This window comes from Rhinatrema bivittatum, chromosome 15, assembly GCF_901001135.1.
Source record: "Rhinatrema bivittatum chromosome 15, aRhiBiv1.1, whole genome shotgun sequence".
Lineage (NCBI taxonomy): Eukaryota > Metazoa > Chordata > Amphibia > Gymnophiona > Rhinatrematidae > Rhinatrema > Rhinatrema bivittatum.
Window position 1 is genome coordinate 53736539 of NC_042629.1, and position 16727 is coordinate 53753265.

At 45.8% G+C, this 16727-nt stretch overlaps 1 protein-coding gene across 8 annotated transcripts in view; it reads left to right on the top strand.

Moving 5' to 3' along the window:
• ARHGEF10L (Rho guanine nucleotide exchange factor 10 like) overlaps nucleotides 1-16727 on the top strand; it is a 187199-nt gene that overhangs the window by 90217 nt on the left and 80255 nt on the right. For all 8 annotated transcript variants that reach the window (XM_029577849.1, XM_029577852.1, XM_029577845.1 and 5 more), the window contains 2 exons: nucleotides 1628-1736; nucleotides 15253-15359. In XM_029577849.1, the coding sequence (XP_029433709.1) occupies nucleotides 1628-1736; nucleotides 15253-15359 (216 nt within the window). The remainder of the gene's footprint in view (nucleotides 1-1627; nucleotides 1737-15252; nucleotides 15360-16727) is intronic.

Sequence of the window (16727 nt, forward strand, 5' to 3'; positions counted from 1 at the left end):
ACAGGCTAAATACCCGGATGGCGTGACGTCAATAGAGGGGAACGCCCCCGTGGTTCACGCCAATGCTGGAATAAAGACGTGGGTGGTGCGCGCGCTTACCCTAGTAGGCCCTTGGGAGGAGCATGGCAGGAGGCAGCACCATAGCCATTCCGGGGACGCCGGAGAGGTCGGCTTGTAGATGCGGCGGCAGCCATTTTCCCAAGGGAAGTGGGAGGAGCCGTGAACAAGGTGAGGCAAACGGGGCGAAGCCGTTTAGCACCGACAGAAGCAGCAGTTATGTCTAGGAAGGGCCTAAATTGTCGAATGAAGTGGAGATAAAAGGATAAATGTTTGAGGTTGGCTACCTGGGAAGCAGAACTAAATGAGGAGGCAAATTTAAAACCTAAGAAGATGACAACCTCTTTGGTTTGAATTTGAGTCCCTGACTTAACAGGAGAGGGAAGAGCTGAGACGTCTGCATTCCTAGCAAGCCTCAGGGCTTCTCACTTTTTTGGATTGATTCCTATTCCCCATTGCATCCCCTATTTAGCTTCCCACCCAGTCTGGCATTCACACCAATACCTTCTCTTTCACACACAAACACTGCTGCCTTCCCCTCCCCTCTCCTCCTCCCTCCCTGTTCCCCTACCCCATCTGTTCCCCCTCTCCTCTTCTCCTTTTCCCTTTCTTCGTATCCCCCTCTAGCCGTTTTCCTCTTCTTCCCCCTCCGTCCTTGTTCCCCTCTCTCTCACACACAGACACATGCCACCCAACTGATCTTCTCTTATCCCCCCAACCTCTCTCCTCCCCTCAGTGACCCCCTGCTCCGCCCCCCCTAACCTCACCAGAACGATTGCCCTGTCTGCTCCAGGCTCACTCCTTTCCTCCCCGCTTGTTCCCTGCTGAATGAAATTCAGAGGAGCGGGACGGCAGCAAATCTTCAGCCAGCCTTCTGCCCCCGGAGCCTTGCCACTCCACACACAGGCCTAGTGTGCCTGTTGACAAATCCAAGCCTGCACAGTCGTCTATAGTTGGCTGATTTGGACCCCACGTTTTTGTAAGGGTGCTACATATGTCCTGTGCCCCTCCCTCCCCATTTCATTCATTGGGCAAGTCAGTCCTGTCTATTCCTTTCTCCTCCTCTGCCAACTCCAACTCTGCGCTTTCCACCTGGCTGTGCCACATGCTTGAAGCAGACTTCCTGAGTTGGTGTGTGATGCTTCTTTGCTGGTCTTATTAAATTTGATCTAAGAACCCAACTTTTTTAGTCTTAACCTCTTATTCCCCTGATCTCAGCCTGTTTTAACCATTTTCTTAATGAATGAATTTCTCAGTTTCTTGTCCCATTTGTCTGTTTTGACTGGATTGTAAACTACGGAGCAGGGATTCCCTCGTGTATTTGTACAATGCTATATATGTTTGGTTGCATATGTTTAGAAATTAGTAATAGTAATAGATTGTGGTATTTTTACAATAAAGCTGGAGAGGTGTCGCACTGCAGTGCCTTATTCCTTTAGTAATCCTGGGTATCTGGCTTGCTAAAGTATACTAGGCTTAGGTCATTTTTGGGCAAGGCCTGAAGCTGTGTAAGATTGCTTGTCGTCTTACTAATGAATGTCTCTTCTCTCCCCTTCCTTGGGATCCTCAGATGACGCAACTAATGAAGGCGGCGAGAAGTGGAACAAAGGATGGCTTGGAGAAGACCAGGATTGCCGTCATGCGAAAAGTACCCTTCCTGAACCGCAAAGAAACCATAGGTAACTGTCTGATAAAGTCGCACTGTTGCAGTTTTACTAGACTGAGGTCCATTCCAAATTAGGGCGCAAGGTCAGGTGCGAACCAGCCCATCAGGCCCATCTGTGACATCAGATCACATTTTGTCACTTTAGTTATGAAGTCCTGCAGTACGTCTATAATGCAGCAGTCTTGTCATCTGTCAAAAAGAAAAAAGGCAATAATGCCATTTATTCCTTTCTTCAGATTATAGTGTAGCCTCAAGTGGTCAACTTGGGGAGCATTGGGGGTCACTCTCCCAAAGTGGGGGAAACATCTCTGGGGCCGTGAGCTGGGGGCAGGATAACCTGCAAGGCCAATGCTGGGCCCCACGGACACTCTTAATAAATAAGCGAAGGTCCAGTCAATTTTTGCGCTTCAACAAAAAAAATAAATAAATATATATATATAGTTTACTGCAGTATCTTCAGAATAAAACAATTTGGCAGTAACAGTTCAACAGAAAATAAAGTTCCTCTTCTCCCCTCTTAAAGACAATAACATTTGGTCTTGGTCCTTTCTCGTTCCTCACTAATACTTTGCCCCTGGTCCTTTCTCATTCCTCACTAATACTTTGGCTTCTCAAGCAGTGCATTAGACCTAACCTGGCCCTCTCTGCCAGTTTACCCACAGTGTCCAGTGTCCTGATCAGCTCAAGGAAAGTATCCCTCTGGGTCTGCAGGCAGGATCCTCCGAGCCACGTGGCAAGTTCCCTCTGGCACAGGATGGCTTCCTGGTCCGGAGAAGTTCCCAGCTTAGTTAAAGTACACTTTGAAAAATTTTTCTTTTCTTCTTTAGGCTTCCTGAGACTCTGTGAGAGAATCTCTGCCCCTGTAACCCTGGCAGAGGATCAGAGCCACCCCCTTTGTCTGTGCTTTTTCTCTGGAGCAGCCCCTAGACCCAGGAAGTTCGGGGTTTTATAACCTATACTGAGCCCATAGGAGCTGCACCCCCACTGTCTGTCAGGAAGGGCAGGTAACACCCTCTGACCAACAGATGAGCTGTCAGCCCGGGAACCTTCTCAATCTATTCCCAAAGCAACCTTCTGCACTCTCCAGTTTCCCATAAGGGAAAAATCTCCATTTCACATTACACCTCCTGTAAATGTTAAATCCTATACACGCTGTGGCATAGGGGCACCACAGTAGATAAAATTATTAAATAGCAATAGCAGAGACCTTTTGCCATTTTATTCCATAGAAACATGATGGCAGAAAAAGACCATATGGCCTAGCTAGTCTGCTGTCTATACAATTGCTACCAATCCAACTGGCTTATTTATGTTCAATAATTATGATGCACTGGTGCTTCTGTAACCCTGCTCCGGAGTGCATGTCTGGCACCGGTGGGGCCATAAAAGTATTGCTGTTTCGGGGCTGAGTTATCTCCTGGCTGGCTCTAACATGTTACCTTTTCCCCCAGGGTCAGGATCCCTCGTTGGTGGGGGGGAAAGTTCCACTTTCATGACTCAGAATAGCAGGGGCGTCCTTAATATACAGTTCTTTTCCCTTTGAGAAGTTCTCATGATTGGTGACGTAGGTGCAAAGAAATACTCTGGAGTCCCTGAGTTAGTGTCTAAAAATAATATCTCTACTGTTGAAATCGCTGTTGGATTGTTGCACAATTAACTTAAACCACAGCAGCATGGAGTCTGTCGCTTTTACAGTCTCCTGCTCAATCTGTGCAGGGGTGTCTGACGCCAGAGCCAGGGTAACTTCTGCCCTCCAGGGTTTGGAAAAATAGAGTCCCCAGGAGGGCAGGATGTCCTTTAGATGGGCAGGAAACCCCTTACAACTGGCAAAAGATTGCAAAGTTACTGTCTGTGCACAGAGAGAGAAATTCTCTCTCCCCCCAGGGTTTTGGAACCCCGAAAGGTGTCCTCAGTGATCTTATACTTTACTCACAGTTAGATGAGTTCCTGGACTTCTTTGTTTCTTACGCTGTCCCTTAATCTCTTCTTTTCGGATCCCTGATGGGAGGGATCCCCTGAGCAGGCAACTCCCTGTGCTTCAGTCAGGAAGGAAGGGGCAGCCGGAACTTCCTTCTGGATCTTGAATTCAAATTATTTCCCAGTAACTGAATATAACATCAGAGTGTATCCTTGCTGCAGGTCACTGGCACCCCCCCCCCCCCTTCTTTGTCTTCCCTAACCTGCACAGCCCCAGACAAAAGGATTCCCCCCGCTCCCTGAGCCCAGGTGGTGTTAAGGCTCAGGACCACCAAGCAGGTCTTGCCTGGCAACTCTGACTGGGCCTGAAAACCACTGAAGGTAAGCTCCTTAACTACCTCTTAACTTTGAGTAAACCAAAAGGGACTGCCTCCTGAGCTCTAGCCAGAGCACTCACCAGAGGGACGGCCATTCCAGACCACACAGAGGGAGGGCTGAATTTGAATGGAAACCTCCCCATCAACCATCCTGCACTAATCTACCTGAGACCTGAGAACCCAGGACTTACTGATAGCGTGACCAAGCATTTATGCTAACCAAACTGGTCTTTACGGCTTATATATACTCTTTGGTTTAGCAGTGGCCCCCTTTCATTAGCCCCAATAGACAGCTGTAAGGTTATTGTCCTGTCCTCAGGCAGAATATTGACAGGAAATAATCCTTGTGGGACCTGGCACTTTTGCCTCCTATTAAAAGAGCCTGGGGAGCTGTCCTGGACTGGATCACAATTGACCTCCTATCTTAGAATAGCGAAACAGAACCCAGAGTTAGACACTGGGCTTGGCAGTGGGGCGCACTACCCTGTGGAGGCTCACCAAACTCTTCTAAAGGCAGGTTGGTTTCTTAATTAATACGATATATTCCTTGAAGGACAAAGAATGCAGATATATGCTTATTTTTGTTCTTTCTTTGAAAAATTTAAAATGGAAAAACTAAAAACTGAAAAGTGTAGGTTTACATAGTGAATTATGTTTTATAAATTGTATTTTATACTGATGTACTCCACTTTGATTGCTTTTTTTGAGCTACAGAGTGGTATATAATTAGCGCTGGTGCGAGGGTCTCCAGCAGCCCTAGGCGGTGATGTCAGTGTCACATGGCTCGCTCGCTCTCTGTCTCTGTCTCTCTCAATCTCCGATTCTCTGAAATCGTGTACCTCCATGTCACATGCACCACCTCCTTTTGATCCGCGCGCCGTGACTGCTTTCATCCCTCCTTTGCGCATTTCAAAAATGGCGCCCTCACGTCCACCGACAGCACTCTGTCCACTTCTGGTGCACTAGGCGACTGCCTAGTCCCGCCTAATGTTCGTGCCGGCCCTGTATATAATAATTTTAAATAAATAAATTGCTTGTATTTCGAACTCCGGGAAGGCTGAGATCATTTTATATGGTCTGGAAGAACTGGTTGAAAGAGTAATTCAATAGTAGACTTTTTATTTACTTATTTTTTTTATCGATACTTAATTCTTTCCTTAAATTCTTGGAAATGTTCATATGTGGATATGATTTAGACTTCTGTAAAAAAAACCTTTCAAGCTAGAAAAAACATATTTATACGGTTGTCTTTGGGTTTCTGTTTTCAAGTTATGGGATTGATTTTTAAATTCCCTCTGGAGTTTCCCTTTGAATATTCGAGGGAGTGGGGTGGGGTAGTGACACGGGTACTTCCACACCTGCAAACTTTGGGCCTACCTTCCAACACGTGCAAAGTCGGTGCTGAGAGCACGCATGAGGAGGTCCAAACACAATCCCTCTACGTTACTTGCCGGCCCAAACCCTTTAGGTGTGGCTAAAAGAACCGGTGCTGTGAAACACCGGGGAGGGGGAGGACACTGACTTTATCCATGTAACTGCTGAATTCCTTGGGCAAAATTGTTTAAAGATGGCTTCCCCTTCAATTAGGCTTTGAAAAATAAAATATAAAGTGCTGTTTAGCAAAATGGATAGTAATATATATAGTATATATAGTACATGGCGGCAGATAAAGCCAAAATGGCCCTATAAAGGGGGTCTATAAGCCAGACCACCAGAACACCTTAAAGGACTGGGTCCAGCTATCTGGCCAGCTCCACGTAAAGCATACCCAAGATGTGGAAAAACTAGTTCAGTGCGTAGTTCTTTGGGGAGAAAAATAAAACCCAGGCCCAAGAAGGAAAATTAGGCCTAGACCAGGAGGAGGGAAATCCAGGTAATACACAAAGATCCTGTATGTTTTTGTGTAAGCAGCAGAGATAAGTTGGTTCTATGTATATTTTTGCTCTGTAAATATTAAGTCTTTGCTGGAAACTGGAGTTCAGGCTGTTTCCTCCTCTCTTGTCCACTGAAACCCAAGGTGGCACACCACACTATTATAGGGCTAACCAGTCTGCTCAGCTATTCGTCCATTTTGGGTAGTTGTGCATACAAATCCCCCTCCTCGGCCCAACACTAATTCTCCTTCCCCGTGACTTTTACCTGACCTCCCAGTCCCTTCACGTTAATCTCAACCAAGCTCAAAATACAGCCACAGTGATGGGGTTCATCGACTCCACTAGCAGGCCATCTCAGGCCTTTGCCAACTGCCACTTTGATTCTCCCAAGGCCTACATTATTCACAAGCTTTTAATAATCCCCACAGTCCTCCAAGTTAGTAAGGCTGTTTTATTTTTATTTGCTTATTTATTTTTAAACTGTACAGCCTTCCCATGATTATGTAAATGTAGGTTTAATTTATGGTCACCCCAAAACTCCCATACAATCATACCACTACTGTTTTGGGTTGTAATTGCTGGTTCATACACACTATGCCAGCACTTCTTCATCATTCTCTTTGACACTGAGGATCCTCTGTACTTAGCCCATGCTTTTTTGAATTCCTTTACTATTTTTGTCTCCATTATCTATTCTGGGAGTCCAATCCATGCATCTACCCCTTTCCATTAAGAAATATTTTCAGATATTGCTCCTGAGTTTCTACCTTGTTCTTAAGCATTCTTAATTCTATAATAATGCGATTATAATAATATAATAATTCTATATTTCACCAGTGTTCGTAGTCTAATCATCGGTCCTATATCAGTCCAAATATAAAGTTTCAAAATGTATTGAACTCCTTTAATAAGATTATTTTTTTTTGTTTGTTAAAGCATGCAACTAAAACAAACTTATCACTTCAAAGTGCAAAATAGTCCTCTGGAAGAACAATTTAATGATGTACTGCTTCGAATAGGGACACACAAAGATTAGCCATGCATTGGGCCATGGTGGCCCTCATGGCTACCCCATATATCTGTTCATAGTAAACATGGTCAAACAAAAGTAATTGTGATTAAGTTGTTGCTTCCAGATGACTATTTTGCACTTTGAAGAGCAAAATAATTTCATTCTTCAAAAATAAAAAAAATAAAAAATCCTGTCAAGGAGTCCAATATATTTTGAGACTTGATTAGACTACAAACCACCTGTGAAATATAGAATTACCAGTTTGGTTTTCTTTATGATGGTCCTTTAATAGTTCTAGACATTTTTCTGGGAGGTGACATTTTTGTGTTATTTATAACCTTCCATGCAATGGGATTGTTTGTTTGATATTTTCTACAAATTAGAGCAAAAAGATGGATTCAACAAAGAACTCTTCCTGGATTAATAACTTGGAAGAGCTGAATGCACTAAACCCTGTGCTAATGAATCATTAACTGTCTTTAAAAGAAATAACAAAATATCGTCATCCAGAAAACTCGACCAAATTTTCAATATAATATAAATACAATAAACACAAATTCGCAATGAGAGGTAACTCTCATTCCCCTCAGTAATTGTTTAAATTCATTTAGAGAGAGGGACAGAAATTCTTCCAACTTAATAGGACCTACCCTCATTTCTTCAACATTTGTTGAAGTAAATGTCAAACTTCCCCCAACCAAAAAAATTATTTTTCTGCTAAAATCGACACCTTAAATGTTAAACAGCAAACTCTTGACTATTAGGGACTACTCTCAGATCTTTCCCCCCACCAATCACCTTACCTCCAACCAGTTTCCTTGCTGTAGAAAACATCTGCTTCGCTCTGTTCTCTTCTGTATTAATAACTGAAGTCTTTGACTTAGAAATTTCTTTGTAATAATGGTTAGCCATAGCTAATCAACCAGTTTCAAATCCACTCCACCAATTTAGTACCCATCCCCAGGCTGCTCGGTTTATTTACGTGGGACAGTATCAAAAGCCTTGCTGAAATCCAGCTAAGCCAGTGCTTGCCAACCTTTTCAAGCCCAAGAAACACCTATATTAACAAAAATGTTGAGTGACATAGCTTCACGGGGCAGGCAGTGAGGACATGGAAAGGACTCATATGCTCAAAAGAAGTTCTAGGAAAGCACCGAAAAAACCCACCAGTCTCTCTTCCGATTTTTAAAACAAAGGGGTCAGAGATACACATGCCTGTCACAATGGGACAGTCCCCTCGATATGCAGGTGCAGGAGAGGGGAGAAGTCTGTGTTGTGAGGGCAGCCAGCTCAGTTAGTCACCTTGGCCCGCTGCATATGGTTGCCAGTGCTCTTCCACTGCCACTGCTCCTCCCAACGCTTAGAATGAGTCACATCCAGTGTCCTGAGTGCAGCTTCCCTGTCTCACTCAGCCTGGGGATAAGACAGAGACTGGAAGAACTCAAGAAGCTCAGGTGTGGAAAGACGAGGAAGTGCTGTGTGCACTGTGTGTGTGTGCACTGAACAAGCGGGGCCCTGGTATCCATGCTCTCTGCATGTTGCCTCATTAACTACCACACTCCAGGGCTCGTGCTGTAGCTAGGAAGAAGAGACATGCACGAAGACACGTTCTCAGAAAGGAGCTCTACATGTTTAAGGGCCACTGCTGGTGACTCCTATTGCTGGGAGGCACTGAGAGCAGAGCCCAAGTGCTGTTTTGGGGCTGAGCATCAGGCAGTGGTGATGTTTCCAGAGCAGACTGGTTGGGAAACACTGAGCTAAGCCACATCCAGCACACATGCCCTTGAGTCACCCAGTTGAAGAAATTAGATTTGTTTGACCCGATCTTCCTCTGGAAAAGCTATGCTGGCCTCCAGATTTCACAAACCTCTGTATTGTAGATATTTCACTATCCTTTCCTTCAGTAGAGCATCCATTAATTTTACAACCACTGAGATAAGGCTAACCAGGCAGTAGCTTAGAAACTTTTCTCAGTTACCAATAGGGATGGACACATCCATCCACCTTTACCAAGCCTATGGGATCACTCCCATCTCCCAAGATCTTTTGGAAAGGTCCTTCAGCGGACGGACCACAGTCCCTCTTAATGTGTTAGGTTGTAGGTATCTGGCCCCATGGCTTTGTTCATTTTCAGCTTTGCTGGTTCTAGAGAAATATTGTTTTCTGTGCATGGAGCAATATCTGCCCTTGCCATCCATCAACAGTCTAATCCCTTCTTTGTTCAGTACCAATCAGAAGTATTTGTTTTCCTCTCTGCATTTTCCTTGTGCCTTTCCACATATAAGCCTTTTACATTTTTCTCTGTGATTAGACTATAAAATGAATTACATTTCTGATGTGCTCTGTTTGTGTGCTTTTTAAAATCCAACCATTTGTGGATTATTAGCAAGAGACATCCAGAAAAAAATAGCTGGGCATTGCCCTTCTTTGCTTATGATATCAAGGTAGAAATATATTATAAGGCCAGATCCACTTAAACTTTCAACACATCGAAAATTGTGTTTCTTATCTTTCCCCAGATCAGTCCAGATGTGTGGGGTTTTCTCCCTAACCAGCAGATGGAGACAAAGAAGAAAGCTTGGCTGTACCAGTCGCCATCTGCAGTTCAGTATTCTCTGTCTCCAGCAGATGGTTGAGGTGCAGACCCTACAGTCGTAGAAGGCCAAGTTGCTCCCAGGAGTGTTAGGCTCTGGTGGAGTAAGGGTGAGCAGGGGCTCAGTGGCCCCTGATTGGCAGTACCCTGGTCCATGGGAAGGAATTTGATAGCCAGTGTTCGAGCTCCCTCAGTTCCTGTCCTCCTTTATTCCCCTTGTTCCCTCCTTCAGAGGGAAGCAGCACAAGAAAGTATTACCTGTCTTTTCTTTTTCTTGGGGCTGGGCTTTTAAGAAACTTAAAAAAAAAAAAAAGGTAGGACAGGGGAATGAGTTGAACAGGCCGATCTGGGCCTGCGGAAGCCTCAGAGAGAAGGTGAGGAAGAGTGCAGTCAGGCTGCATCATGGGTTGGCTGTGAACAGTGGGGAGTCAGCTTTGCTTTGCAGCAAGAGCAGTAGGAGGACTTAAAACATCATTTTGAGCTTGAAAGGAATGCTGCTTTCAGCATTCACTGGAGACTGCCACAGGAGCTGTGGGAGAGCTCCGAGTAATGTTTGCTGGCATGGTTGTTAGCTGGGGCCGCATGGATCCTGCTGAGCGTGGAAACTGCTGCTCGAAGTGCAGTGACAAGAAAGCCAGACTTGCTGTGGCTTGTGTGCAGTTGGTGTGGGCATGAGGGAAGGCAGTTTAGGGACTGTTCCCCTCTTTAGCTGGCTGTAAGAGTTGCGGGAAAGGAGCAGATACCATGGGCTGCAGAAGCCTGCAGTGTTGAGCTGCTCTGCAGCACGAGAACTGTGGCCTTCTTGCCCTCACTTCCTGTGCTACTATAAATAGCAGGGGAGGGGGCAGTTTCTCCTCCAACATGGTCTCCAGCGGCAGAGGCCCCTGAATGTGTCTGGTAGGTGGATTCTTCTGGGGCAGATGCCGAGGCTGAGGAGGCTTTCTTGAAAAGAGTTTGTGCTTTTAATGCCCAAGGCATTCCTGGCCAGGAAAGGGATGGTATTGAAGTGCTCTAGTCTCAAAGAGAGTCCTGAGGTCCCTAAGGTGTTGAAGTTGGCTTTTTCTTTTGGGGGGGGGGGGGCCTGGGGCATGGGCCTGCTCCATCAAGAGGACGTGGCTCCCTGATCCAGACTCTGAGGAGGAATCTGTTGGTTCAGGAATAGATGAGGATACAAGTTCCTCTCCAGTCCTCTCTGGAGATGGGGATAGGGATGAGGACTCTTTGAAAGAAGGGGAGATCTCTGTAGCAGAGGAGAATGACCCCAGTTTCACCTTTTCTGGAAGAAGGAACTGCACTCCATAGTTTCACAAGTCTGAAAATAATTAGGGGGTCTAAGCATCTGTAGTAGAATCGGAGCATGAAGGCAAGGAGATCCCATCATGGAGGAGCTTAGGGGTCCCATCAAGGCATTTCCTTTTCACCAGACCATAAAGGTGCTAGTGTTCAGGGAGCAAGACACCCCTGATGAGGGCTTGAAAGTCAGGAGGGCCATGGCAGAGCATTACCTGTCACCAGGTAATGCTGGTAATGCATGATGAATAGATATGTCACCAGAGAAAGCCTTGGAGCTTTTAAGGTTAGGATTCTCAGGATTTCAAAATGGAGCTTCACCTGAAGAAAGTGTTTGAGGGTTTTGGCCTTAGCCATCCAAGCGGCAGACTTTAGCAGCTTTATGTCCCGAGTCAGTTTACACTGGGTGCAGGTTCCAGTGGCTGTGATTTGGTGGGGCCCTCTTTTGGTGAAGCAAGTGGAGTGGCTGGAGGCTGGGTTAGCATTTTAAAGGGATGCCATGATTAAACGCCATCTTTGCACAGAGTCCAACTATCTCTTTCCCCTAGGGAGAAGACTCCAAGTGGGGGGGCGCACTTCTCAATAGGTCTCAAAATGGTCTTAACAGTTCTCCACTGTCTCTCTCACTCAGGATCCCTAGCTGGAAAGGATCCACACAGGAGCACACAGTTCGCCAATGTTCCTCCTTCATGGCAGGAAGGGGCAGAAAAACTCTTCCTCCAGGGTCTTCCAACACAAAAGTCCCTTCCCGAACCAAGACCAAAAACATCTTAAAGACTTTGCATCTGGTCATCTCCATACCTCTCTCCTTCAGGAGGATGCAGAGGGGCAGGTCTTCCCTATCCTGGGCTCCCCAGGGAAAGGTTTCTCCGTGACCTCTCTCCAGGCAACACTCAGGGGTTTCACAAGGCTTCTTACAAAGAAAAAAACTTGAAAAGGAAATCCCCAAACAACCCGGAAGCCCACCCAGCGGCTGCTCCCTCAACCTTTTCCCAGGACTGCGGGCAGGTGGTGCCTGAGTCCAGAGCTAGGCCCAAAAACAATTGAGACAAAAACTCCCGACTCCTCCTAACTCCAAACCAAAACTGCACTGCCCCAGGGGGGGAGAACTTCTTTTATTAGCTCACATGGGGACTGCCAACCCAGCACCCTTAAAGGGAGAGGCTGCAACAAAGGGTGCCTCCCCTAATTACTAGCCTGCACTGTTCCTAGCTAAAGAAGTTAAACAAGGCCTTAATCATAATGAACCCCAGGGGTCATTACACTGGCTTTGTTCTATTGTACAAATTTCGGTCATATGAATAGATGCTGTCCTTCATTTCCTATAAGTGACGTAAATCCATTTGTGCTAATAAAAAATTTGAGGAAGCTACAAGTTATGGTATTGCTAAATCCAGAAAATTCCTTGATTCACAAAAATGTCTGCCTTCTCTGGCAGCAAAGGGGTTAAGGACTGCCCTATTCAAGAGGCATGAAGAAGAAGAAACCTCTCTGGCGAGCAGACTTTCTACTCCGATCTGAATTAGTAATGCCCCCCCCCCCCCCCCCCCCCGCTCTATCCAAAGCTTCCTCTGATATAATTCAGCTCTTAAAAATGTGTCTAATAATGTCTCGGTAGAAGACAGGAAGCAGAGGGTTTGAGGGGAAGTTGGGTGAGAGGGCGATTCTGTGCTGAGGGCTTGCAGCAACAAGATGTGGAGGACGAGGAAGAAAAGGAGCTACATAGATCATCAGCTGTCGGTGGAGAGCAGAGATTTATCCCCATCAGGTAACACATCCCATCTACTCCACTGTTAGCACCTTCCCACAGGTTTCGCCTTCCTCTTGGCTTTTAAAGAGCTGCTATTGACTTCCTTAAATATCAACCTGGCACAACCCGTCCTTCATGTCTCTTCAGCTTTATTTCTGCTCACAGCTTCTTCTGGCCTCTTCTTGCATCCCTGGGAACCCCTCCAGATTTTCCCATAAGAAGCTCAGGAAATTTGCATCAGTTGCTGGGTCTCCGGGGAGGGCCCTAAACAGCTTCGGGTCTCTATTTACAACTCAAGTTGCTCTGCCCTCAGGAGGGAGAGGGGCGACTCTGGAGCAGACGCCGCAGGCAGCATGTGGGGAGAAAGTGGAGAGGGGCTGCAAACACACAGCTCAGTCTGCAGCTGGGATTTCAGATTCACTCACCTGAGGGGGAGCTGTGACGTACAGGGAGTGGGAGCAGAGGAAGCATGCTGGGTACATCCCTGGAGGGGGACAAAGAGGAGGTGGGGTTGGGGGAAGAGAGAGCGTGGATTAGTTGTTGGGGGGGGGGGGGCGTGAAAGAGAGAAAAATGCTACACATTATTCCTCTTCCCCCCAACTACCACCACTACTGAACAGAAATCTGGGGGTGACCCATACTTGAAAGTTGCCAGGTAGACTCATTTGTGTTCCATAATGTCACAGCATGAGTATATGGTGTTATAGTTAGGTGGAAAGAAGTCAGAAGAACTGCATGTAAGATCATGGCGGGAGTTCTTTGCCTGCCCTTTCACGGTATTTTTTTTTTAATATATTCCACTTTTGACCCTCCAAAGTGGATTGCATTCAGGTACTGTAGGTATTTCCCTATCCCCACAGGGCTTGTGCTTTAGGGGTTGGAGCCTTGACCATTGGCACTGCTGCTCACAGGTTTCAAACTTGTTAATTCTTCCCTTTGTGTGTTTTTCATGGCACAGTCTTCCCACTCGGACTGTGCTCGTTCTCTTCCATCCTTTTTTTCTCTCTGGGGAGTCAAGATAGGCAACTATGGAGATCGTGACAGCTTTTGTTGCACTGACCAAAAGAAATTGTTATTGTACCTAAATGGGTTCCTTCTTCAGACTCTCTCTGTGAGGATTATTAGCAGTAGGCAAGCATGGTTAAAGCCAGAGATCAAGTGGGCAGCAGATGGATAAAATGTGAAGACAAGATGGGCCTTGCACTGATAGGAAACAATTGTCAAGCTGTCTGAACTGGGATAAAGAGCGCACATATTTTTTATCCACAGGCTTTCCACCACTTCTGAAAGCAAATGTACTCAAGCAGTTTGCTTTGGAACTTGTGGAGACCTGGGGTGCAGTTCCTCTGCTTTTCGTAACGGTAGTTATTTGCTTTAAGGAGGAGTATGCTTGTAGAGTTGAAACTGCAATCAAAGAGGAACATTTTAAAAGCATTGCTCCTGCAAAACCAGCCACATATGCACGAGCAACGCAAACTTGGAGAAGCCGTGAAGTATGCATGTACATTCCTGTGCACGCGTCAAGAATAAGGGAGTGGAAAATGGGCGAGGCATGGGCGAACTGGATTGGGGATGAGACGTACGCCCGTTAACGCCACATTTTAAAAAAGCTGGCCACGGCACATGTCGGCGGGTTATCTGCCTAACTTTACTGCAGGCCCTGATGAGGAGCTAGTCTGGAGATGTCGCGTTATAGGGCTTTCAGCACAGGGTACAGGGTCAAGTAGGGGGCTTGCAGGATGAAGAACCAGAGGGGTCTTGGAGATCTCAATATCAACCAGACAAACTGGTGGACTCGTTGGAAAAACTGGGTTTTCCTTTGCGCAAGCGTGTTTTAAAATCCACCTGCATACAGACGTAAAATCCACTAAAGTCCTTAAGATTACACGCAACACACTGTGGGGCAGGGCTATTTTAAATGACACGTGCATACTTGCGTGCATGATACAAAATTGCAGCATATTTCCGCTCGTGCTCCCTCATGTGCGTTTATGGGTGCACGTGCATTCCTTTTAAAACTAGCCAATAAGGGCTCATCCTTCATCCCTCGACTTTAACCCATTCCTAGGAATGCCTCTTCTCAATGTAGCTAAAAATAAAAATAAACCGATAAAATAATCGAGGAACAACTGGAGTCTTCTAGCCTCATTGATGGAGGGTTATTTTCTGTAAGTAAATTGATTTGAAAATTGCCCTTTCTATCTGCTGCAGTTTTTGTTGTTTGTTTTTTTTGACAAGGTTTCTGTTGTCCTGCTGATTCAAACTTTGGCCATACCCTCATTCCTTCTTATATCTTCTCATATTCTGCCTCTTCCACTGAATCTTCCCTGACTCTCTGCTGCTGTCCTAACATATCCACTTTTTTCTATATTTTGGTGTATCTTTCCCTCGTTTGTAAATTGCTTTATTCAAAATCTTCTAAATTGATTAAGAATGCTGGGCAGAAGCAATTGAGGCAGGTTAACAGGATTACAGGGGTGGTTCAGTAATATGTGCTTAATGCGTAGGCAGACTCTTTTGGTTATGTTTTTCTGCTACTGTTTCGTATCTGCTGCAAGAGATTCCAGACTATTTGTCTCTGACCGGTTTCTGAAACATTCATTATGCAATTTACCCCTTTTATCTCACTTTCACCATCTTTTTTTGGAGAAAGAAAGATGGTACCTTTGGACCAAGGCTCCCTGCCAGCCTGACCTTTCACATTCTTGGTTTTCAGGGAACTCTGAGGATGAAGATGTGGGGTTCCTTGAGGTCAGTGTGTCGGAGCTGAAGAATTCCCCTCTCCAGTTGGGGCCCATGCCAGAGGGGTTAACTCCCCAACAGGTCAGTGCTAAACGGAGACACCTCCCCACCACTCCACCCGTGCCATTCATTTACCTCCAAAATAGTCTGCTGTGTCAGAGCTCATTCCTCGTGTCATATTGTCTCCTTCTGTGGTAGGCATGTACACAGTTGGCTCCGGCCTCTGGTCTGGATTCATGTCTTGATGAATGCCATGCTGGAGGGCGAGGGTATGAAGCAGACAGCACACTACAACAATATCTGCCATTTTCTCCAGCGAATACTGTAGTGCTCTTCTGGAGTGGTCAAGGCAGCAGAATCTGCTTTTCAAAATGCCAAATGTATGTTCTATGACTGCTCTGGTTCTTGTGTGCACCTCATTATAGCAGATTTCTGTTGCTGCCCGTGTCGCACAGGGGCGTGAGCAGCCATGCTTTGCAACTATAACTAGTATCCCCTGCAAACAAAATTGGTAAATGTGATCTATAGTTTTTGGTACCCACCCTAGAGAGCTTCCGTGTGTTGCACACAATTGCCCATTCAAGGAGTTGAAATGCTTCCTGTTATTGGTATGCCATTTCTGTCCATATGGGGATGTGAAAGCAACATGGCTACAATCTATTGCGCCCATTGCATTCGGCATGCCAGCTATATCGAGGAAAGCGCGCTTCATCTCCTGCCCACTCTGTCAGCTGTGGTGGGTACTTGGTGACCTGTTCATCAAAGCTTTCAGAATCTAGCTGAAATGTCTTGAAAAAAGATGACTGGTCCAAGTCAGCCACCACAGTCGCCGTATTCTGGAATGAGCCAGCGGCAAGAAAATGCAAGGTAGCGAGAAGTTTGATAAAGCTTGGAATGGCACGTCCACGATTGGTTAGAGGATCAGTGTCATCTCTGATGTCTTCATACAGAGAGAGAGTTGCCCTTGAGTTCAGTCTGTACATCTACCCCCACATCTGTTTCCAGTAAACCCAGCGGGGTTGTCCTCAGGTGAAAAATCCACTGCTTGCATGCCCTTCTGCAAAAGGCTTGAGCCAGGACACTCTGCTCCTCTCAGACCCTCCTCTCTGTCTTGCTCTCTCTTTCCTTTTTCTTCTTTGCTCTAAAGCTTCTGTCACTCTAATTCTTCGGTTCACCCGCAAAATGTACCAAAGCATTATAAAAAATAAAATAAAATAAACAAATACTTACGTAATCCATCTTTGCCACAGAAAAGCTCAGAGAAGCACCTAACATCATGGACTAAAATGGCCACCAGAAACAAGAGTTAACTTTTACTCCAGCCCTGACCCAGGCATTAAATTTCCCGTATTAAAAAACAGGCACTAAAACGTGTTCCCGCTAATGTGAATCGCTGCATTGCCCTGTAATAGTGAATAGCCTTGTTTAAATATGAATTGCATGCACACG